The following is a 25,270-nucleotide window of genomic DNA, read 5'->3' as shown; positions in this document are numbered from 1 at the left end:
TGAACCTACTAACCACAAGCCTTCCCATTTGGTTTCTGTTAGACCTGACAGCCTTGGGTGGTCTTTCCCCCACCTTCTTGCCTGCCTCCTCCAATTTCTTATCTCGTTTGTGCTGGCTTTAGGACTCTGCTAAACAGTGCTAAAGTGATTGTGCTTTCTCCCTTAAAACATAGTAACATTGGCGTGTGCCCAATTGGCATATTTCATTTTCTTGTAAGTCCCTAGTAAAGTGCATTACATGTGCCCAGGGCCTGTAAATTAAATCCTGCTAGTGTGCCTACAGCACTCACTGTGCCACCCACTTAAGTGGCCCCTTAACCATACCTCAGACCTGCCATTGCAGGGCCTGTCTGTGCAGTTCACCCTGCCACTTTGAGCTGGCAAGATATACCTCTTGCCAGGCCTAACCTATCCCTTTTTATACATAATAGTCACCCCTATGGTAAGCCCTATGTGACCCACAGGGCAGGGTGCAATGTATTTAAAGGGTAGGACATGTACTTCTAAGTTTTACATACCCTGGTAGTAAAAACAAAACAGATATGTTTTACTCTCCTGCAAGGCATATTTCTCCTATAGGATAATATTGGGATTGCCTTATTACATCTTATAAGTGTAATTCCCAATCAGCAAGATAGGAGTTTCTCAAGTTTGGTGTCTCTGAACTCACAATTTGAAATCACAACTTATGGTGAAGTCAGATTTTAAATTTGGTGGTGTTTTTGCTGTGTTACTGTTTGAAATGTTGCACAAATACTTTACACATTGGGGCTCATTCTGAGCCCGGCGGGCGGCGGGAGCCGCCCGCCTGGAGGGAGCCGCCAAATGACCGCACCGGCCATTCAGACATTTCCTCTGGGCCGGCGGGCGCTCTCCAAAAGAGCACCCGCCGGCCCAGAGGAAATGCCCCTGCAACGAGGACGCCGGCTCAGAATTGAGCCGGCGTAGTTGCAGGGGTGCGACGGGTGCAGTTTGCACCCGTCGCGTATTTCAGTGTCTGCATTGCAGACACTGAAATACACAGTGGGGCCCTCTTACGGGGGCCCCTGCAGTGCCCATGCCATTGGCATGGGCACTGCAGGGGCCCCCAGGGGCCCCGCAGCACCCCCTACCGCCATCCTGTTCCTGGCGGGAGACCCGCCAGGAACAGGATGGCGGTAGGGGGTGTCAGAATCCCCATGGCGGCGGAGCGCGCTCCGCCGCCATGGAGGATTCCCCCGAGCAGCGGGAAGTCGGCGGGAGACCGCAGACTTTCCGCTTCTGACCGCGGCTGAACCGCCGCGGTCAGAATGCTCGTGGGAGCACCGCCAGCCTGTTGGCGGTGCTCCCGTGGTCGGTGGCTCTGGCGGCCACCGGCCGCCAGGGTCAGAATGACCCCCATTGTCTCTTAGGTTAAGCCTAACTGCTCTGTCCCAAGCTACCAGAGGGTGAGCAGAGGTTAATTTAAAGTGTGTATCTCACTTGCCCTGACTAGCATTGTGGTTCCTGCTTTGGCAGGGGGCATACCTCTGCCAACCAGAAACCCACGTTCTAGCAGTTACTAGCACTGCACTTGTTTTCAACCTACAGACTGAAATATCTCATATCATCTCTTAGGTTGAGTCTTGCAATCCCCAATTTCAATGTACTGATTTTTCATTTTGAATGCTTTTATTATAGCCACATTTCCATGTACATCCACAAATTGTGGCATTTGTGAAGTAGGCCAACTCTTAATTTCACATGACTACACAAGGCATACTAGGAAACAACTGCTCCCCCAACCATGACAATTTCCTTTTCAGGATGTCCATAAGCAGGACACATTGGGGCAGAACAATGGTGCATCATCAATCTGCACCCTCCTGCAACCATTAGTCATAGGGTGGCAGGCGTAGAAAGTGCATGTGACAAGCAATGCAGGCCAGTTTGAGCATATGCAGGGTTGCTCTTAGGAAAGGTGGGGCTCAGTTCAGAGGTGCATTTGATTGGTCACTGGTGCAGTTCTCCTTGGTATTAAGTTTTCCCTCAGGGGAGTGGGCAATTTCCTGCTGCTACATAGGGCTGTTGATGCTGCCGCTTATGTTTTTTTAACTATAGAAGGTTTGCACTTTGTGAAACTCCTATATTTAAAAATAATTACAGACTTTGAAGTCTTCACCTTCATTTCATACCCTATTGTTTTTTCAAATCTTTTAATGTGGACAAAATCACTCATTTATATATTTACTTGTCTTATTTTGTGTTGAATAACACCATCTTCTTTCTTAATATTTTGTCAAACATATGCCTAATACTTTTTTAACTTGGTTGAATGACAAAAATGTCATCAATAACGGTAACGGATTATCAAATGGATAATTGAGCACGGACTCTATGTGCATTAAAATACATTTTAGAGAAGATATTTGATTAGCCCTATGACAATATGTCTCATTTCAGCTCTGATCATGCCAGCCCAAGCCTCTCAGAAATAAGAATATAATATAGTCAAGAATGGGTAATATGAACTGAACAAAATAACTAATGACCCATGGCTTTAGGGTGGTGCCCACTCAAAACATCTATTAACTGGCATTGTTTCTTAACCAGATTGTGGTTTGACTATCGCAGACTTAAATAACTATTTCTTCCATCTTCACATCTTAGGCAACTCTGAAGTCTATTCCTATGGTTATCAGTTTGCATTCAATTTAATAGTATCTACAGACAAACTCATAGACATTTTTGTGTGTCTGGGTTACAATTCTGCCAAGGCATATTTATCTGCCCTGTCCTTTAATGTTTTATCTGTACTGTACCTTATGTCATTGTGAAAAAGAATTAATACTCCCTTGGATTTTGTTAATGTAAAATAAATAGGCAACCACGCCAGGGCTGCCCGCAGATAGAACTCTTACAAATAGTCACTCCTTGACTGAAGAGAAAATCGTTGTGCGGCTCCTCCTCTCCCCTACCTGGAAGTGGTCAGTCTTTGGGAAGTGTGTAATCGGGGATTTTTAGACAATGGGGGAATCTGCTAATTGATTCATGTCTCCCCTCTAGCCATGTTAGGTCTTAATGTTTAAATTGTTTTTTATTTCTGTTTTTATTGAATATATATCTATCTATCTTTGTGTCCTTTTATTTTCACAACTGTGGCCACTGCTGGTACATAAGGCTCATTTTAGATTGTAATGATTTAAGTAATTGTGCAATAAATAAATACATATGAATATCGTTAACAAAACAATTACATAGAACTGTTTAAGTTTCTGTTTAAATTTAACCAACCATCCTCATAATTTTTTGCATCAAGTTTGTGTATTTGTGGCCAGTACAGTATGATGTTTTTTCTTTCTTTTAGTTGGGCTTTTCCCCATTTGAATGTCTGAGGAAAGTAACACTATAAAACAAAACAATAATTTTTAAGATACTTTGTAATTCTGATGCAACCCAAATATATGCTTTCCATGTGCTAGACCAACCTATAAAAATCATTTATCTATCACATTAAACTACGACTTACCCTCTACTGTTGGATCAAACAATGTACTTATTATTATAGTTAGAAAGGGGACTTATCATTGTGTTCACACACCTGCACAGGCAATATTTCCACAAGAGTAGGCATGTCAGGGCGATATGAGCAATGGTTGAATGATGACATTTGAGCAAATACATAGCCACCGTCTGGACCTTTCTTTAATTGAAGGACATATGCATAGCAACAATAACCTCGTACTTAGCACATTAGACTGAAAGACACGACTCGGACAAATCGTGTTTTCCCACAGCCCACACTGAGACTGAAAAACTTAAAGAAAGAAAACCAACAGTTTTTGTTGTTCAAGATGGTATGAGATTTAACAGTAAGTAGCGGATACTCCTGAAACATGACGTTTGTCTACATGGAATAGGGTGAAAAAATGAAGAACTATGGGCCTGATGTAGATGCTGGTGGATGGAATACTTCGTCACAAACATGACGATATCCCGTACACAGTATTACAATCCCCATAGGATATAATGGGATTGTAACACAGCTGACATGACATCCTTCATGTTTGTGAAGCAGTATTTCTCTCCACCATCATGTAAATCCGGTCCTATGTCTTGATATTTCCCTTTCATCTTAAGATCCTAGAATCAAATGTAATGCACTTTCCTTTTCTTAGGCCCTTCACCATTCAGTCATGCAGTTCTTGTCGCAGCCTGACGCAAACAAGATTTTTTCCAGAAACAAAGCTGAACAGTTTGTTGTAGGTAGGTCTTTAGTAGAAGGAAGGACTACATGGAGGATTTTTGCACAAATGTGAGCCGCCTCAGCTAACAATATTTTAGCGTGGAATGCACGTTATTTTTATCTTAGTTTATTTTTAGATGACATCCAAGGAGACATCAATTGTAGGCATTGTCTGCCTTTTTAGCAATCATTTGTACACATCAAAATATTAAGAGCCGTATAACAAATCATATGCACCACATTTAGGATAATATAATCACAAACTGCAGCTTAGACATCATTCCATATAACAGAGTTTACATAGTGCAACACATGTTTGCCATCTAAGGCCACATTTTAGGGCTCCTTAAAAAAATTCCATTATATCCAATCATTTCATGTATAGTGTGCACCATAAACAGACGTCTTGTTCTTATACAATGGTGAGGTAAATGTGGCACTTAATAATTGGGGTTCCATATATTCACCCTTAGAAAAGCCAGCTCTTGGCTCTAAGATTTAGGGCCAGATGTATCAAGCCAATTTGCATTTGCAAATGGCCTGATTCACAAAATTAGAGCATTTGTAAATGGAAAAATGCATTTTCGTATGTATTAATCACTAATTGTGATTCAGTAACACATTACCAAAACACTATTTGGGATTGTAAATACCAATTCAGGATTTGGAAGGGGTGTGTTACAGGCATCCCTTCCAAATACTTAATTGGATTGGCCTGTATTAATGTTTTTTTTTTTAACCAAATCCCAATTGCAAAACATTCATGCTTTACCGACTACTGAAGTGTAGAGGTAATGCATTCCCAAACTGGAAGGGGTCCCCAAGAGACCCCTTCCACTTTTTGAATGTAAAACAAAATGTTTCTTTAAGTGGAGGCAGTGGTCCACACTACCACTGCCTTGTCTTACACAAAAAAATAAACTTTTCTTTTTAAATATGGTCCTATTTCCTTTAAGGGAAATGTGCTGCACTTAAAAAGAAAATTTGCTTTATTAAAAAGCAATCTCAGATATGGTGGTCTGCTGACCCTAGCAGACCCCCATTCATGTGATGGCTGTGATTCCTAGTGGGGTGCCAATTGCCACCTCCCTAATTAATATTCATGAGGTAGGTCAATTTGCGACCCAACAGGAATCACTTTAAAAAAATAAATAGAACTGTCATACATTAGGAATTGTGATTTTCAAATTGCGATCAACTAAGAATCTCAGTTTGGAAGTCGCAATTCCTAATGTTGATACATCCAGCCCTTCGGTATTTGCTTGTAATCGAACCCATGATAAGGTTTCCTACTGTAGTATATGAAGAAACGTGGTCTCCTTAAAGGTAAGGTTGTTTTGCGCTAAATTAAAAAATCCAGTTGCATATGAACACTGCGTTTATTAGGTCGAAGCCTAAAGATATTTTGGGGACACTCAGACAGCGTACCTAGAAAGGCATTCCACTGATTGCTCACCATTGACTTTGTGGTTTGTAACTCACATTTTCTGGCTTTCCGTTTGCTTTAGGCTGTCCAGCTTGAGTTCGTCCCTCCCGTTGCCTAAACCTTGTTTGCTGTATTCTTCCACTAACTCGCTTTCTGTAAACAGGCTTTTGAATCTTGTTCTTATCTTGTCATATTTTCTGTGTATTCAAAGGTAGAGGTCAAATGTCAAGCTCTCTCTTCTAGGGAGCTTGGTGTTTACTTTTTTTTTCTGACTTCAAAGGGAAAGAGTTCATGTGACAATCCTGCTGAGTATCCATGTAAGAAGAAAAGGTGTAGGGTGTATGTTTTTTTAGCATGCAACAAAAAAAATAACTGTGGTGATGTTTCAGAATTTATCAGAATTAGTGCAAATGAAGCACATTTTTTTGTAATTCTGAAGTGTGGTGGAAACAAATATTTGAATACAATCAAAACACATCAATACACTAGATGATTTGCACACATTATCATTTATGTGCAGTAAAACCATTTTGTGGTGCAAATGTAATGATCATTTGAACTGAATATGTGCTTTCTGTAATGGCAGTGCACTACCACACTATGCATACTCCACACTACGCCACTACACTCCTCTCTATGCCTCACCACTCTATGCCACCCAATCAATTCTACGACACTCCACTCCATTACACACCACTCAACTCCATGGCACTCCAATCTACGCTACTCACTCCACAACACAACATAACACGGCACTCCATTCTGTGCCTCTCCACTCCACACCACTTACTCCATTGTACCTCAATCCACTCCACTATGATCTAATCTACCCCACTCCATTACAATTTACCCCACTCCACTCTACTCCAATCTACCCTGCTCCACTCCAATCTACCCGACGTCAGTCCGTTCCAATATACTCCACTCTGTTCCAATATCCCCCTCTTCACGCAATCTAACCTAATCAACCCCACTGCAGTCTACCCTACTCCACCCCAATCTACCACACTCCACTTAAATCTACCCCAGTGTGCTCCAATATACCCCACTATACCCACCACACTCCAACTTACCCCACTACAATCTACCTCAATCCATTCCATTCAAATACACCCGAATCCAACCCACTCCACTTCAATCTACCTGACTCCACTCCAGTCCACCCCACTCCATCCCAATCTACCACACTCCACTACAATCTACAAAGTCTGCTCCAATCTATCCCACTATACTCCACCCCACTACAATCTACCCTACTACAATCTACCTCAATCCATCCCATTCAAATGTACCCTAATCCAACCCACTGCACTCCAATTTACTCGACTCCACTCAAATCTACCCCACTCCAATTTGCCCCACTCCATTCCAATTTTCCCCGATCCACTTCAAACTCCACTGCATTCTATCCAACTCCTCTCCCTTCTAATCTACCTCACTCCGCTCCAACCTGCTGCACTCTCCCACAGTCTACCCCACTCCACTCCAATTTACCACACTCCAATCCACCCCTCTCCACTCTATTCTAATCTACACCACATTACTCTACCACACTCCACTGCACTCTACCCAACTACATTTCAGACTCTCTACCCCATTCTAATCTACCACACATATATAGGTATGTATACTATATAATCCACTCCAATGTACCCACTTCAGTCCACCCAATTTACCCCACTCCACTCTTGTTATACGGTTCCTACTAAGATAATAGAACTGTGCATTTAGAACAGTAGAACTTCAGAATGTGGGAGAATATATCCGTCCATACCATCAGAAAATTTAGACCAAATTACTGGCTAGCTCACAGTGCCTCACCTGAACATACTGGGGTGAAATGTGATTATGGCAATCTGAACATGACAATCTGACTTCCCAGGGAATTCAGGGAAACAGATTTCATCCTTTTGTTGTATTACTCATGCACGCCCAGATAAAAACACAAAAGATATATTATACAAACTGAGTTTTCAATATCTTTATTGAAACAAACGTAATCTTGCATAAAGGGAATGAGCTGCGATAATTAGGCATATGAAACAAAGCAATGGTGAACACTGAATAATCGAACTGTCGTAAATGTGTGCTACGAGTTCTACATTTTGTAGAGTTTCCTATCTAACCCTAAGACTACACAGAGATCTTAGTGGGTGTACCCATCTACCTGGTCCAGTCTAGGAGATTGGCCCCAACTCCATACCTGAAGACAGTTTCAGAAGTCGGCCTGTGGTCTGGATGGCAATCCTCTTGGGAGCTGGTAGATTAGCACCCGCAGAGCTGCATGTCGAACACAGCCTTCGTTCCGGGACGGTTGTGACTGTAGTACCCTCTGCCCCCTTCTGGGTCAGTGTACTGTTTATATAATAAAGCCATGTTGGAAGCACAGCTCTGATGCAATGCTGTATCTGGATGTAAGAAGCTGTCTCCTAACTGGGCAACTCAAGAACTAGGATAGTGTGTACAGTGTGCTTTGCCTTCAGCAGAATGTGCTGATTACATGTCATGCAAAGGTTAACTAAACAAGCAACTAATACCACATATTCCTAGAGGAATATCATGCTAAAAATGTATGTAAAATGTCATTGCTAAAAGCAGTGCAGCTAAATTGCATAAAATATGAAGTGTAAAATGAAGCTAAAAACATAGGGCACCCTCTCAGGTCCGAAAAGTCCTCCCGACACTCTACCCCAATTTACCACACTCCATTCCACCCTATTCATTCTACCCCACTATACTTCACTCCAATCTGCTACCTGATATGAAATATACTCCACTTCAGTCCAATCTAACCCATTCCACCCCACTCCAATCAACCCTACCCCACTCCACCCCAAACTACCCCACTCTAGACTACCACAATCTACTCCACTCCAATCTACCCCACCCTAATCCAATCTACCCAATTCCACCCTAATCAACCCTGATCTGCTCCACCCCAATCTACCCCAGCTCAATCTATCCTGCTTCAATCTACCACGCTAATCTATCCCACTCCAAGCTACCCCACTCCACCCCACTCCAATCTACCCCAATCCACCCATTCCATTCTAACTCACTCTATCCTTATTCCACTCTGTGCCAGTCTACCCCATGTCACTCTAGCCCAATCTATCCTATTCCACTCTACTCCAACCTACCCCCTTTCATTCATTCATCCCCATTCTGCCCCACCACACCCACTTCACACCACTAACATTTAGCCATGCTGAACAGCAACAACACCGGTGTACATAATGGTTAAAACACATTGTCAAAGCCAATAGTGATTGCATAGGTAAAACCTATTGGCTTTGACAATGCTTGTATGGATGAAGTGTTGCGAAAAAAATGATTTCAAGCAACCTTGATAAAGTGGTTTTAGACTGTGACTGTACATGAGCTTGGTTTTCGTTGAAGAAAATTAAATAGGTGATCATTTCTTGGCTCAGATGGCTGCCAGAGAATTTAATTACTAATTGAAATGCGGTTTGTATTGGGGTGGCACCATATGCTTTGTGCTCTTTTGAAAACTAATAACACATAGCTTGTTAAATTGTTTTGGAGTTTGGTGTGGGGCTTTTGGGACAAGTGCTCTCAGCGACACATGATGCTGTACTCAATTTAGGGTAAGTGTGGTGCGTCCTACATAAGCACACAAGTTCTGCTCAGAAGGTTTGGGATGACTCATAAGTGCCAAGCAGTCTCACAAGCCCTGGGACCATATCATGATGGACTTTGAAGGTACAACACAGAGCCAAGCACATTTATGCGCTTGCAGTGCCTAAAGTGAATTCATTTAACTGTATATTTCTCTTGGTGTTTTATTTTGAGATAGCACAGCCCAGAAACGTCAGAAACTGTGAGCAAGCTTTTTAAAGCACTAACTCAAGAGAAATATCCAGTTAAATCAATTCAGTGTGTGCACTGCATATGCATAAAACAGGCGCTGGGCTCTGTGCCCTTCAAGATAGCGCCCTTGGCAGGACTGGGTGGATGTTTCCTTTAAAGTGATAAATGGCTGGGTTAAAGGAGTAACGTTGCGTCATATGACTATTTATGTAATCTGATTGTAAAAAAAATATCTCAACCAATTGCTTTCTTAAGTTATTGTGTTAGCCACTTGGGATTATTTGGCCGTTTTTGCAACTTCCATTTTCTATACTTTTACCGATTTTACTCTACTGTGTGTCTTGGCTTCTATTATTAATGTTTCACATACCAGATGGTATTTTCTCGGAGGACACCTTGCTTCTTAGGACTTGTCTACAGGGGTGAGTCAAGGATTTCTTGCATAAAGCAGGTTAACTCTTTGTCAGACTGGACCGTGTGTGTGTTCAGTCACAGCTCACAACATCTAGACTGGCTCCTCTCCCCCACACCCCAGTGCTCTCATTTGCCGTAGTACTCCCGTTTGATTTATTTGGCCTAACAAAGTGACAAGAGTGTATGAGACGTCCAAGAAAAAAATAGAACTTTCTACATCAATCCACTCAGGAAACAAGTGTTTTCCCAGACATGGGCAGTGGCTTGGCAGGGTTGGGCTGACCTCTTTGGCTTGCCTGTTGCTGAATGAGCATGTCCTGTGCCTCCACACCATATGTGAGGTCTAGAGAGACCGTTGTCTCTGAAAAGAAGCCTCCCAAGCCACATGGCCTGTCCTGAACCACTATGCCACTGGATTCAAGCTAGCCTGGCTGATGAAAGGTGATTACCTGAAATTGGCCCAAGGATGCTTGTTTCCAGTACAGGGAGGACATGCCTGGCAGTTCGGGCTGGACTGTTCCCATGGGGAACAGGGTCAATACTGATTTGCATATAGCTGGGTCCAAACTGGAGTGGCACATTGAGCAAAAGAATTGATGGATTAAACCCAGATCTGTGACTGGAGGTGAATGTTTGATTGGTTCTGCATTCCATCCATCATTTGTGTTTGTTTGCTGTTGTCGCAATAAGTGTGCAGAGTATGCCCAGATATGGGTCCCAGGCTCACTATGCCACTAGATTCAAGTTAGCCTGGCTGATGAAAGGTGATACCCTGAGACCGGTCCCATGATGCTTATTTAAGGTCCGGGAGGACCGGTCATGGCAGATCAGGCTCGACTGTTCCCATGGGGAACACGGTCAAGACTGATTTGCATATGGCTAGGTACAAAGTGGGCTGGCATAGTGAGCATAAGAATGGATGGATTAAACCCAGATCTGTGACTGGGGTGAATGTTTGATTGGTTCTGCATTCCGTTCATCATTTCTGTTTGTGTAACAAACCAGGGCCTGGAGAGTGACTGCTGTATTTTCTTGTCTGATGTAAAAAAAAGAAGAAAGGGGTATGTCCCACTTCACCTGGGCAACAAATACTGTATACACTGTGTATACTGTAGGGATAGGTTCAATGGAAACCTCTCATGCCACAATGAAATAATATATCCCCACCGTGATTTTGACTTAATATTGATTTTTTTATCAGTTAATTGCATAAGCCTGTTTGTGCAACTATTTCATTGTAGCATGAGAGGTTGCTGCTGAATGTATGCTTTTAGTATACCATTCTGTGTGTTCAGTGTATTCTTGTCTGGCCAGTTACCATAGAGCAGGGGTTCTCTTCTCTGTGGCCCTAAATTATGCTCACCCGAGACGTAGGGGAACAGAACACTATTCACTACTTTCCCATCTGTTGCCCTTTCCGTTTAGTGGTAGCCAGAGCCGGCCTTTGCTAAGAGTGCGCCCTGGGTGTGGCAGGAGAGAAATTTGCCACCCTAGTTGATCGTAGTTAATTAAATGAGGCAGGGGTGCACTGGTCAGTACCTGGATAAGCAGCCACTGGCCCCTGAACTCAAACATCCCCAGACTTCCTCCTGCTCACCTAAATCACTGATGGCTTAGTTGGCTCACGCAAATTATGGTTTTGTTGATGTGTGCCAGCGGCTGTGAAGGGAGGGAAAGAAGGGTGCTAAAGGAATGTTAAAGACATCAGCGTGGTATGATAATGAAGGACTGAAACCACTTTAAACTGGCAAATCAGACAGAAACAAACAGGCAGGGACAAATCTGGAGCAAGATGAGGAGGCTGCTGCTGTTGGCATAACCTTAATGCACACAGCTCCATGTGCCCCTCAAAATATTGGTGCCCTGGGCCCAACTCACCCATGCTAAAGGCCGGCCCTGGTGGTAGGTACACTGAAGATGGTGACGGGCCATCCCTACCTGATGCCACCCCAGCCTTACCAGCCTTGGTGCCGCTCCATGTAACCTTTTGGGAGCTGGGATGCAGAGTAGGTCAGGCATGATAGTACACAGCCAGGCACCCTTCATCTAGAATGGAATGCCTGTGGCCTGCCCCATCCCAGACTGGCTGAGACTTAAGGGGCTGTCCTGGTGGCGATGAGACAAAGGAGGCCTACATCCCTATGATGTCAAGTGACGAGAACTAAAGGGTTGTGGGGGGCATGGTGGGCAGCAGAAATAGTGGATCTTGGAGTTCCCCTTCCTCACTTTTACATTAGTAAAACTGATGATGGCATTGTTATAATTGTAGTTGTTTACCTTCCAACCTCTGCAGCACATATGCCATGTTTCTGTGCACTGCTCAGGAGCTGACCTAGGTATAGACAACAGGGGCGGCTCCTCTATAAGGGCGGAGGAGCGTCGCCCCTGCCAGCAGTGGCAGCTGCAAACCTTTTCCCCAAAAACAATAATAAACTGTACTCCCCCTCAATGGGCATGTATTTTTGGTCAGCTGTCTCAGGCTGGCCAAACACACATGCGCAGAAGGGTCACTCCAGCCCAGCAACACAGTTGCCGGGCTGTAGAGAGCCTGCATAGCCTCCAACTCTGTCTGGGAACACCCTGGCTGGGCACTCCCGGCCAATACTGACGCTGCTCTGAGCAGCATCAGGATTGGCCGCTGGGCAGGCTGGGGGCCTGTGCCTGCAGCGCCAGTGAGGCGGAGGAGCAGAGGAGCGGTGTGGCCCGGGAGCGGAGGTAAGTCGTTTTTTGTAAAATATTTTTTTTATGTAATGTCCCCCCTGTGCACGCACTGCCCCTCCCCCTCTGCGACCGGCGACTGCTAGATACACGTGTCATTTGATAAAAACCTGTACGCACCCACACTGCAACGTCATCTGCTTCTGCCACGTTACATTTCTCACAACGACTCAGACGTCATTCATTGTGCCTCTTTATGGCTATATAAATGTCTCCGTCATACTTTGTCTTAAAATAAATATCAAGGATATTGCGATCCACGCATAAGTCCTCCTTTGGAGCTCATGTGGAAACATGCATTGTTCTTAATCAGGGGCGTAACCCTTCAGTGGAGGATATGGAAAAAAATGAGTGATGCATTCCGAGGAGAGCACCCAGCCCTGTTTTCATCCATCATTCATTACAATGTTCCTGCCCTGCCAGTCAAAATCCAGAATCTACCACAGGGAACAATTACTTCACCATGGAGCTTCTGCTGGAGAGCCATGGGATTACAAAAGACAACACCACACTCAATTGATTCCATGCACGTTAGAAATACACGTGTTATGTGGTTTCTGCAGGGAGTGGGTGAGTTCCTATGGGGAGCACAATCAGTGTATCCTCTCCTCTGAGAGCAATAAGAGCACTTCAGCCTGCTGGAGCCATATCCGACAGCGCGCATTTACTAAGTCAACATTACATACAATCTCAGAGGTAAAAAGATTCACCCTAATAGGCTTTTTTACCCGTTTTATTGTGGTGTGGTTATAGCCAGGGCCTCTGCACTTCAGAACAGTATAAATGGATGTCACAGATAGTTGAACCCGATTTGAAAAAAACGCTTCTCATTTGTAAAGGTCAATCACGCTTTACTATAGTTAACTAGTTAAGGGCACTGCGTGTGACTAATAAAGTGAGGACAATATTTTGTGATTCACATTATAGTGTTACAGTTTGATGGGTACATTCTATATTTATGTGTTGTTGACATTCTGATTAGGAGATGAGGCCATAGTTTTTCTAACAGAGTACGAGGAGTTGGGGCTAGCGCTCCATTTTGATGATGCATTAACTGTAAAATATTTTTTAATTATTAAAAAAGCGTAACAGTATAATAGCAAGGGAAATATAGTATGGTAAATAAGCAGTTGGGAAGTGTAACGTGTAATCATGTAGATCGGATTTGATATATATATATATATATATATATATATATATATAATCACAAATTGTGTATATATATATGTATATATATATGTATATATTCTTCTGTAAATTCCGAGCAAACTAAACTAGTGATAATTCTTGGATTCCCTTTCAAACCCGGGGCACCCAGGTTAAGTAAGCAACCAGTAATTGTTCCACAAGATAATCCCCTCCCTGCACTGGCTAATTTGCATTCGTGCATTGGGAGATTTGGCATTGATTGTGGTTCTGTCCTCATCCAATCTCAGCATGCTCGCGCGCACACACGAGAGATGTCTTTCTTTCGCTAGGCTGGGAGCTTCATGTGGCCCTGCTCTCTCCAGCTCTGTGAACAGACTCTCTCCAAAGGGCTCTAAAGCTCCCATGTAGCTGTGGTCACATCAGTGACTGCCACAGTCCATCACAACCTGGCATACATGACACTGGCCCAAGGGACAATGGCCCTGCAACAGGTATGGTGAGTCTGGCCCTGGTAGTTAGCCCATTTGTACCTGGAAAAGACTGACTGAAAGGGATTTGCTGGAAATCCTTTACATGCACATTTAGGAAGCAGTATGTAACCCAAGTATATCGTGAAAGCTAAATTAAAGAAAAACGTTTGAATGGAGATGTTTTTACATTTTCCCGTGTAATATTGGTGTACTTTTGTTTGACCTGAGGGTGTAGGAGTAGTTTTGTTTGCCCTTCTGCAAGTCTGAAGGGTTAGCCGTCTGTGTCAATAAGGGGAATGTGTCAAAGCTGTATTCTAGAGGTCATTTCTTTAGCTTTATTTTGGAGAAATATGTTTGAAAGAGCCTGGTCAGTGCTAACCACAAGGAAGTCTTGAAAACTTCTTATGTCACTAGACAGCGGATTTTGTTGGTTTTATATAAATGCTATCTGCTGTAGATGACTGGTCTCGCTAGCATACAGGAGAGATGGAAAAAGGGAACACAAACCAAGTGGTCAGTTTCTAATTCAGTTACAAAAACAGATATAAAAATGTATTCATACTACTTGTGATTTTTTCCCATAAACCAACGAAACTTGAGGCCACCCACCTGCAAAGTACTTGGAGGCCCCCGCCCCCCCAAGACTCATTCCAGAGCTCTCAGGCCAGGGTACCAACACCGCGGGGGCTGCGGGGCCCTTTGTTACGCCACTGCCATACACCCTTTTTGAAAAGCTGCTCTCAACATGAAATGAAATGACCGCCCTCATTATATGATGTTCTTAACAGTAAGCACGCTGGTTCACTGTGTCACATGATGTAGGTGCAAGTTCTGTAGAAATGTGCTGTAGAAAAGAACTCAAAAGACCATCATGAAACACAGCGTGATGCATGAAAGACAAACAATGAAAAAAGTGTTTGCAATTTAAATTTAAACATTCTATTTCATGCTAACAATGTCTGTGACAATTTTTACAAGATGACTGTGAGAAACTGGGTTAATGGATGACTGGGGTGTAAGCCCAGGTCAACTAGCAACCACAGTCCTTGTCAGGGTAAGACACAAGCAAACCACAAATTAACCTGTGCTGAACCCCCTAGCAGCTTGGCCTATATCAGATAGGCTTAACTTATAGGCAATGTGTTAAGTATTTGTACAACACTTCAAACAGTAAAACAGCAAAAGCACCACACAAAATGTCCACACACCAGATTAGAAAAATAGAGCTTAACAAAAAACAAGACCAAAAAAGGCAAAAATGCAATCAGTAGAAACAGAGCTATTCATTTTTAAAGAATAAATTATAGAATAGTGCCTAAAATCACAAAGTGCCAATCGCCGCTATCTGGTTTGTGCTGGACTGGGTCAAGGTCAAAAGGTCAGGCTGACTGCAATGGAGTGTGGGTCAGATGACAGTCCCAGATTAGTTCTGCTGAAGGTTTACCTTCTCAGGTTTTGTGCAAAGAGTCAGGTTCACGTTGAAGAGGATCACTGGGAGCAAAGAGAACGTCGCAGGAGGTGGTCGGCGTGATGCGAGGAGCAGGCTGGACATCACAGACAGGTGGGTTGGTGCATCGCCTTGGCGGTCCTCCATGAGTGATCAATGCTTGCTGTACAAGGAGATGGGATGGCCGTGGCTCGTGCTGAATTTTGGTGCAAGCGGCACGGTCTCTGTGTGAACAATACAGTTCGTTGTCATGAAGAGCCAAAAGCTTGATTGAATGAGTCCATGAGCCACACCAACGGTCCAGGACCTGAGGGGCACCTCTTGGGGGTCAGGCACTTGCCGAAGACGGGTCCAAGAAGTGTTGGGGTAGCTGAGGCTGTAGCCGAGGACATCGGCTGCTCAGAGCTTCTAAAGACAAGCAAGAATGCTACTTTGGGCAGTGGTTTCCAGCTCCTTTTACGTCACCGTGTGATTTTAGCTTCTCACCAGGTGACCGTGTGAAGGGAGGTGAAATTGTGTGGCACAGGGTGGCACGGTGTGAGTTGACAGGTCTGGTGCTAAAGTGCCCTGACCACATACCACAGTCTCTATCAATGTACCAGAAAAGGTACTGTGCCAATAAGAAAGGCATTCCTGACTGATGAATAGGACGTTGGTCATGTTCTTCACTGTGACCTGTGCTGAGCTTTTAGCTTGTATGAAAGGTTTGTGATTGGTCCTGAGGAAGTACCCAAATCGCAAGATCCACCACATCACAAACAACATGATGAAGGTGCAGCCTTCTTCCAACCTGTATTGGCACTGCCAACATTTACCTGCATCATTGTGGGAAGGCGCTCTTGTGCAGACAGTGACCATGTTGGCTGGGCAGGCAGAGACGGTACAAGCCCTGCTCCATGAGCCACACTGAGACAACCCCACTTGGTGTGACACTGCCCCCACCACAGCACACCAGCAGACATTGCCTGCTCCACTGGAAATGAACATACAGACGATAGAGTGAAAAAACTGGACACTGCTAGCAAAGGGGGTGGACGGTTTGTTTTGTTCTGCTTCTCTAATCCCACAATTCCTCCCTGCAAAAGTCTTAAGAGTGCTAGACTATTGTACCCTGGGGAAGTGCTAAAGAGGTGTTTTCTTGATGCTCGTTTTGGCTTCAATAGAAATGTTAAGCCCTAGGACACAGTGGTAAATACCGCTGAATGTCACAGTCTGAGTCTAGTAACCTCTCATGGCCCTGGGACTCCAGACAAAGTTCCCACAACTCCATAAATAGAAAAAAGCAGATGACGTATTCCAAGTCAGGTAGTGGTCGCAACCATTTGCAACGGCAATCGATATAATGTATTCACAAACATTCGTCTCTGAATACTCTGCTTTCAGATGAGACGCATCCGAGTATAGACTGTACTTTTGTGCACCATTCCTCCTGCAAGAACCAACAGGACTCATGGCATTCATTGTCTGAAACTGGAAGTGCGGGCCGGGAAGGGTTAACTTTGGAGTCCCATATCCACCCTCAATTACTACTTAACCAGTTTTACCTGTTACTGCAAAGTTCCGAATATATATTTTTATTACACATTTTGTAGCATTTTTTACCCACTTTCTTTGACGGTGTCGGGATCAAATGGTTTCTGTTTTTGCAAAAGTGAAAGGTCATGAGCTGTTGATTCATGTGATGTCATCAGTAGGTCAAAAGAAGATGCACTGTGCACCAGATATAGCGGACTGTCCATCAGGAACCTCCCACACACGATGCTCTTCAGGCGTTACCCACCATGGAGCACAGAAGACAATTGGTGTCCCGGCTGTGCAAGGGGATCAGGATGCATCCAGGTGCCCCCTACACGTACTGAATGCCGCATGGGAGGGTGAGATCCACATAGCCTTTAACAACAAGGAATAGCAGGCGGCGCTCCGATATCCAATATGGCCGCTATTTGTTGATCTGCACTTTACATGCCGTGCCCTTTCTCTGTTTCGCTGCTCTCGAAACAGAGAAAAGACGCGTTCGATAATCACACCGCACCCCAGCCATACGGCGTCAGTGCGATTTAACGCAGGACACGCGGGAGACCTCGGGGGATTTTCTGTTTGCTTACCGTCACTCTAGGTAACCATATTCTATGCAATTTACTGTTTTTTTGCCTATTGTGAATTCGTAACTGTTTTGTATGGCCTAGGCATTTATCCCCCGAAAGGCTGTTCTCTTTGTGAAACGGGGAGCAGCACCTCTTGTGAAACAAGTTTCAAGTGATTACGAGCCTACTGCCCGAACTCATTTGCTTCTCTGGTCATATCAAAACATTATCTTACTTTTCTTCTGCTCTTCACTCATATGTAAACTGATGGCTCTCAAATTCGTGTGTTATGGTTTTAAGGGTTCTTATGGTTCTCTAAGAACTACGAGTTTACCGCTCTCATCCATTAGTCCTATTATGACTGCTTCTTGTCTTGATATGCTCACATTATCGTTTTACAAATTTCTGTGCCATGGTTCATGGGAGAGAGTCCGCTATTCTTAATATCTGAGTACTTTAAGGTCTTTGTATTAGTTATGAATTATGGTTTACAAATGAGAACTCTTTAAAACTTGTTCCCTTGCTCAGATTACTATTCGCATTAATGACAATTGATGTCAGAAGCTTCCTTATAATGCCTTGATTTGGGTATGTTATCAACCCTTTCAGTTTGTTATTTCTGTCTTGTAAATCTCTTTTCACGGGTGTTTCTATTAGCATTTGTTCGCACGCATTACTCATGAGTCAAAGTTATAACTAACATCACGTGTGTGCCAGCATGCGTTTTCCTTATTCATCACTGTTGATTGGCTTATAACAATATTATTCTTTTGTTAGTCTTTTGATTTTACCCAAGAGTGGTCTAAAGTTTCTTGCAAATTTCACTTATGGGCTGTTCCTTCATTGAATGGTGCCACTTGACCGTTTCAAACTTGGTTGTATCGCCATTGAAAACTATCATGTAACATCTTCTCAACCTTGGTACTGGTTGACTGGACCACAGAATTGCAGACCTTTGGAACTCATTTTCTGCTTAAAGACTTTTTATAAAATAACATGAATCATAATTTCATGGAACTGACTTCTTCTTCTTGATATAAATAAACCATTATTGAGGCAATGTGCTTATTATTAATGACTTTTCAAGTGAGAACTCACCACCACTTCATCTGGCGCTCCGATATCCCTCTGAGATCCCTCGTAATGCACTTTTTAGATTTATTCAAACAAGTATCCTTAACAGGACATATTTATTTTGTGATATCACCTCTGCTACTACTATGGTATTTGTGAATCGACAACCATTTAAGCACTTCCGTTTCTGGCTGTAGATAACGGGAGGGCATAGTATCCTAACTTAACAGTATAATGCGGTAAAGTAGCAACACACCACTCTTGTGGGCCCCTGGGTGGCAAATGCCCCATATTATCCCGAAAGATGACCTGTCAAAGATGGATTGCTTTCAGGAGACAATAAAGGACATCAAGAACACAGCTTATTGACCTAGAAACAAGACTTACTAATGCAGTTTGAGAACTCTGAAGAGGTGTGTCTCAGGCAGGGCACAGGATAACAGTAAGCTACAAAAAGGCAATAGCAGAAACGCCTAAGAGGCTGTGACTGAGAATACAGCATATTAATATGAATGTTTAGAGTTTTGGATTTCTATTTTAGTTCCGACCCCCAAACCTGTGGCCTTAGATATGTATGAGTGACTACAGAACCACCAGAATAATTCCTAATAATGTGACTGGGAATTCCACTTTTAATGAATACCAAAACGGAGAAAGCAAGATGGGACAAGGAGGAAGAGAAATGAGAGATAAAGAGAGCGAGATGTTGATGAGAAGTGAAAAGGGATGAAGAAATGAGAAATAAAGTGAAAGACGAGCGTTAAATGGAGAAAGCATGGATGGTGATGCATGAAAGAGTTATGCGAGTGTGCTTCAAAGAAAGTAAAAGAGAAAGCAAAGTGAAGAGATGAGTAAAAGAAAGAAACAGGAGGAAGGATACAGAAAAGGAGAATGCAAGCACAGAAAACAATGTGCCAGTGGACGAGGAAAGAGGAAGAGTTAGACTGACATCAAAATGAAAACACTGGCAAGGAAAACAAGTATTGGCAAAGCCAATAGGTCAAGTCTTTTAGCTTTGCAAATGCATGCTTATTGTCTTTGCAGATGCTGTTCAGAACTGACAAAAAAAGAATATTGATGTTAGAAATGGGGTCTTTGGTTGAGAGTCAGGTTACCCCCTGTTCAAGCAAGGACCCTCACTCTAGTCAGGGTAAAAGAGAATCACCCTCAGCAAACCCCTGCTTACCCCCTTGGTAGCTTGGCAGAGCAGTAGGCTTAACTTCAGAGCGCTAGGTGTAAAGTATTTGTACCAACACACACAGTAACTGAATGAAAACACTACAAAATGACAACACCGGTTTAGAAAAATAGGAAATATTTATCTAAACAAAACAAGACCAAAACGACAAAAATCCGACATACACAAGTGAAGTTATGAATTTTTAAAGATTAAACTCAAAAATAGCGCTTAGAAATAAAAATGCTTCGATGAGATGTTAACACGGCGTCGTGATGGAGTTGTTCCCAACAAGCCGACACCAGCGGCGCCGGACACGGAGTCGTGTAGATCTCCAAGTACAGTACCTTTGGTGAAGAGTGAAAACAAGCCGATGCGCGAAGTCGGGGATCGCGGCGTCTGTGTGAAACGTTGAATCCGTGCACTTCGAGCGGCGTCGGTCACAACGTGGTGCGACGACTTCCATGGAGTCGCAGACATCAGCGGGGCTGCTGCGGCATCGGGCCTGCGAAGAGCGGCACGTTCCAGCGAAGGTCACGGCGGTGGGTGCAGGTGGCGTCACCGGATTCAGCAGCAGCGTCAGTCCGGAGTCGTCTGAAGTCGATTTCCTTGGATTTCCACCAGCTTTCTTTTCAAGGGCCCAGGGACTGGATAGGGCACCACTTGTCAGAGCAGGACTCTGTCCAGAGACTCCAGGTGCTGGCAGAGAGAAGTCTTTGCTGTCCCTGAGACTTCAAACAACAGGAGGCAAGCTCTAAATCAAGCCCTTGGAGATTTCTTCACAAGATGGAAGGCACACAAAGTCCAGTCTTTGCCCTCTTACTCTGGCAGAAGCAGCACTGCAGGAAAGCTCCACAAAGCACAGTCACAGGCAGGGCAGCACTTCTTCCTCAGCTATCAGCTCTTCTCCAGGCAGAGGGTCCCCTTGGTTCCAGAAGTGTTTCTCCAGTCTGTAGATTTGGGTGCCCTTCTTATACCCTTTTTAGTCTTTGAAGTCACCTTTCTTCAAAGGGGACTCACACCTACTTGTGCCCAGGCAAGGCCTCAGACACACACCAGTGGGTTGGAGCCGGCATTGTCAGAGGCAGGCACAGTCCTTTCAGATGAGAGTGACCACTCCACCCCTCCCTCCTAGCAGAGATGGCTAATCAGGAAATGCATGTTACACCCCAGCCGCCTTTGTGTCACTGTCTAGTGCGAGGTGAAAAACAACCCAACTGTCAAACTGACCCACACAGGGAATCCACAAACAAGGCAGTCACAGAATGGTTTAAGCAAGAAAATGCTCACTTTCTAAAAGTGGCATTTTCAAACGCACAATTTTAAAATCAACTTTACTAAAAGATGTATTTTTAAATTGTGAGTTCAGGGACCCCAAACTCCACATGTCCATCTACTCTTTAGGGGAATCCACACTTTAATCATATTTAAAGGTAGCCCCCATGTTATCCTATGAGAGAGACAGGCCTTGCAACAGTGAAAAACGAAGTTGGCAGTATTTCACTGTCAGGACATATAAACCACATTACTAAATGTCCTACCTTATCCATACACTGCACCCTGCCGTTGGGGCTACCTAGGGCCTACCTTAGGGGTGCCTTACATGTAAGAAAAGGGAAGGTTTAGGCCTGGCAAGTGGGTACACTTGCCAAGTCGAATTTACAGTGTAAAAATACACACACAGACACTGCAGTGGCAGGTCTGGGACATGATTACAGAGCTACTTATGTGGGTGGCACAACCAGTGCTGCAGGCCCACTAGTAGCATTTGATTTACAGGCCCTGGCACCTCTAGTACACCCTACTAGGGACTTACTAGTAAATCAAACATGCCAATCATGGATAAACCAATTACATACAATTTACACAGAGAGCATATGCACTTTAGCACTGGTTAGCAGTGGTAAAGTGCTCAGAGTTGAAAAGCCAACAGCAACAGGTCAGAAACAATTAGGAGGCAGGAGGCAAAAAGACTGGGGATGAACCTGCATAAGCAAAAGTCCAACACTGATGCTGAATAGCTTTACGAACAAAACAAAAGTTGATGTATTCACGTGCATGCATCATCATGCATGCATGCATACGTCTTGGCTGTGGTTTTATTGTGTTAATTTACTATTCCCAGATGGCGTATTCCCATCTCGGAGTGTTAAATCAAAAAACAAATGTGTACCAAATTAATTTTATTTTGTTTTAAAGAATGGAGTGGCTTGGAAGAAAATTGAAGCTACCTGACTTTCCAAAAATAGAAAACAGATAGCGGTCTAAGTGCAGGGGAAATCGGGGTTGGGAAGCAATAGAGAAGTTGGGTAGAGATAGTGGAAACTGAGCAGGGTGGGGAATAGGAAGCAACGGATAAGCTAGAGTTGAGCAGGGAGCAACATGGAAAGCACAGGGATAAGGTTTGCACTGGAGAAGTTTAGACAGGAGCTCCTACGGAGTACTGCAAGAAAAAAATACAAAGAATGTTTGCTGAACGTATACATGAAACAGATCATCCAGTCATAAGGAGGTATAGAAGCTATGCTCCAGGAGAGGGACAGACACAAGAAGATGAAGCAAAGACATCTAGAAGGAAGGAAGAAAATGAAATTGAAAAGAAGTGGTAAGGAATGGGGTGATTCAAAGCCCAAAGTAAGAATTGCTATTGCATAAAATATATATTTTGACAATAGAGGTAAAAGCTGTCTGTAGGCGAGACCTAAAAAGCCAATAGAAAGGGAAAGGAAAGAGTGAGCGTGGGAGTTGGGTAGGTGGCAAAAGCAGCACAGATATTGCTAGGGGACCTGACAGGATACGCAGCACATGGAGAGAGCAACAAAACACACACATTCCTATTAGGTGCAGAAAGTAGAATTAAAAGGGGCAAACACAAGAGAAGAGGAAAGAAAGCCATCAAACAGAAAAGAAGATAGACAAGAAATGTAACCAATCATGAGCAATAGACTTGTTCAAAGTCCACTCTTAAGTATTTGTATTGTGTACAAGAGGTTTTCAACAACAGCCAGTTAAACGGAGTCTCCAGGGTAAGCATATAAAACTATTTCACATAATGTCAATAAAAACTAGAAAGGTGGTATTCAAGAATTGCAAAAGCCAATAGGTCTCAACCATGACACCTGCAAGCTTAGCTATTGCTTTTTTCCTACGACCCTCATACAATGTAAGGTAATGACACCAGCAGTGCAATGATACAACTCATCCAGCCAAAACAAAGTGAGGGGAATGTTCATTTGGGCTGAACAAACGGAGGAGTAGGAAGGAAAGCCACTGAATCACTGAAAAACAGAAGCTTGTCAAAATTCCCTAGAATAATAATTAGGGACTAAGCATTACTGCCAAGCTAATATTGCCAAGAATAATATTTAACCATAGCAGTTGGGGACTTATACTGTATGCCAGACCATATGTAGAACAATTAATCAAGAGTGCTTAAAAGTAAATGAAAAGCAATAAAATAAATGCCAGAGATTGATGGTGAAGCAATAAACAGGCTTTTGGAAACCTGAAAGAGAAGGGTGCCCGCAAAGAAGAAAGCAAGGAAACACATGCTGCCATGGAGTGGTTAAACAAAAAGAAAAACGTAGTTGCTTAAAAGTGAGCAACGGAAGGGCAGAGGTCAGCCAAATGCTCCAGGGCAGGCACAAACAAGAGAAGAGGAAGTCAAGCCTTTGAATAGAAAGCAAGCAAATACCCACTGTAATTTCATAACAGACTTTTCTCAACCAAGCAGCTTACAATGTCTGGTTGGCTCGACCTAAAAATGAGCAAAGAAAGGGAACAATGGAGTAAGCATTGATAATGAAAAGGGCCTTGTAAGACAGTGAAAGGTGGGCAGTGGTAAAGAATGAACATAATGGAAATTATAGACAGTAGAATTGACAAGATAAGGAAAAAAGATGGAGAGCAAGGAAGAAAGCAAGGAAATAATTAATAAATTATGTGAGTGAACAAGAAATGCTGAAATGTTTTACCTCGTGCCAACCCAAGAATCTTGCAGTCTGGAGTCATCTCATGTCCACATCCAGGACATTGGACATCACTTCTTGCCTCAAAGACTGGACAAGAAGTGCAGGGATTCCAGAGCAGATTGGAGCAACGACTCTAAGAGTGGGTAAAAGCTACTCTCAAAGAAGAACAAATGTATGGAGAAGGTACCTGCAAATAAAGAATAGTCATTATTTTCCTGTGTTTGTGGGATCTGTTTACTGTGAACTCACAATCACAACACTGGTGATGAAGGTAATATGAGCACACTGTCCTCTTGAGGGCCAACAGATGTAAAGCCCTGAGTACAGTTAACAAGGGACCCCAAACAACATCCGTCGATGTGAGAGGGTCCGGTATCCAATAAGGCTGAGGGTGGAAGGCCCAAGGACATCAGGGTTTTCACGTATCTGCCACCAGGGTAGTAACCATTGAATACTTGGATGAATGCCTTTTGGGCAGCAGGCAAGGGAATTACAGGACCACTAAGTGATGGCAGTCAGTGGCAATTTGCTAGTGCCCTTGTAGGTACACAAAGAGGAAAAGGTTATAAACCATTTATACTGCAACTCCTGTTGGTACGGAGGAAGCAGACCAATGTGTGTGAACACAGATTAGGCCCTGGAGGAGTGTCGTTTGGTACCTGCCGTAACTCACGTGTATCCCTGCAGGAGCACAGCTCATCCAGAGACGTGTGAAGAGTGTGACAATGACTAAATAGTTTTACAGAAATTAAGCCATTGTTGGGCGCTGTGTAAACCTCATGGTGGGCACCGTGCCACCTGGACTGCTCTTGCGTTTCCAAGCTCACGGGCATGTGTTCCAGAGCGTGTTGCATAAAGACCAGCGGCAGGACTGCAGAACTAAGCACAGCATGAGGGATGTCAATCTTGAGCTTATTCACTTGTGAAATGAATACCATGTATTTCTGAAAAAGGGTGTGGATAATCCTTATAAACAGCCTTACTCAAGATGGTTGTCACTCCGTGCAGTGCTACGCAAGCTTCCTAATTCAAGATGTAGTCTTTACTTGCAATGTCATTTACAGTTTTAAGCATATATGAAGGCAGCAAAAACGATAAGATGCATTGCAACCCATTAATTTCCTACATTTTCGCTGAGGTTGCTACCCCTTTGGTAATATTTATATTCCACATTTGTGGCTTATAGCAGTTGGAACCTCTACTGGGTTTTATTTCTGGATTAATGCCTGGCTCTTTTCTGGTCCCTGATGTGAGAAGGAGTTTGGTGCTTTGGCGATCACTTTAGTGTTTATCTTCACTTTCACT

The 25,270-nt window shown here is 43.5% G+C and overlaps 1 protein-coding gene across 5 annotated transcripts in view; it reads left to right on the top strand.

Annotated features, from left to right (window-relative positions):
• The window catches only part of RGS20 (regulator of G protein signaling 20), a 423,936-nt gene that overhangs the window by 309,564 nt on the left and 89,102 nt on the right, over positions 1-25,270 (top strand). The window contains exon 1 of one of the 5 annotated variants that reach the window (XM_069220178.1): positions 17,354-17,533. The exons of the other annotated variants lie outside the window; for them this stretch is intronic. Within the exon in view, the coding sequence (XP_069076279.1) occupies positions 17,418-17,533 (116 nt within the window). The 5' untranslated portion in view covers positions 17,354-17,417. Of the gene's footprint in view, positions 1-17,353; positions 17,534-25,270 lie in introns of those variants that run through there. 5 annotated transcript variants of the gene reach the window in all.

Source organism: Pleurodeles waltl, chromosome 2_2 (genome assembly GCF_031143425.1).
Source record: "Pleurodeles waltl isolate 20211129_DDA chromosome 2_2, aPleWal1.hap1.20221129, whole genome shotgun sequence".
NCBI classification, from domain to species: Eukaryota; Metazoa; Chordata; class Amphibia; order Caudata; family Salamandridae; genus Pleurodeles; species Pleurodeles waltl.
This window is presented reverse-complemented; position numbering and strand designations above follow the sequence as displayed.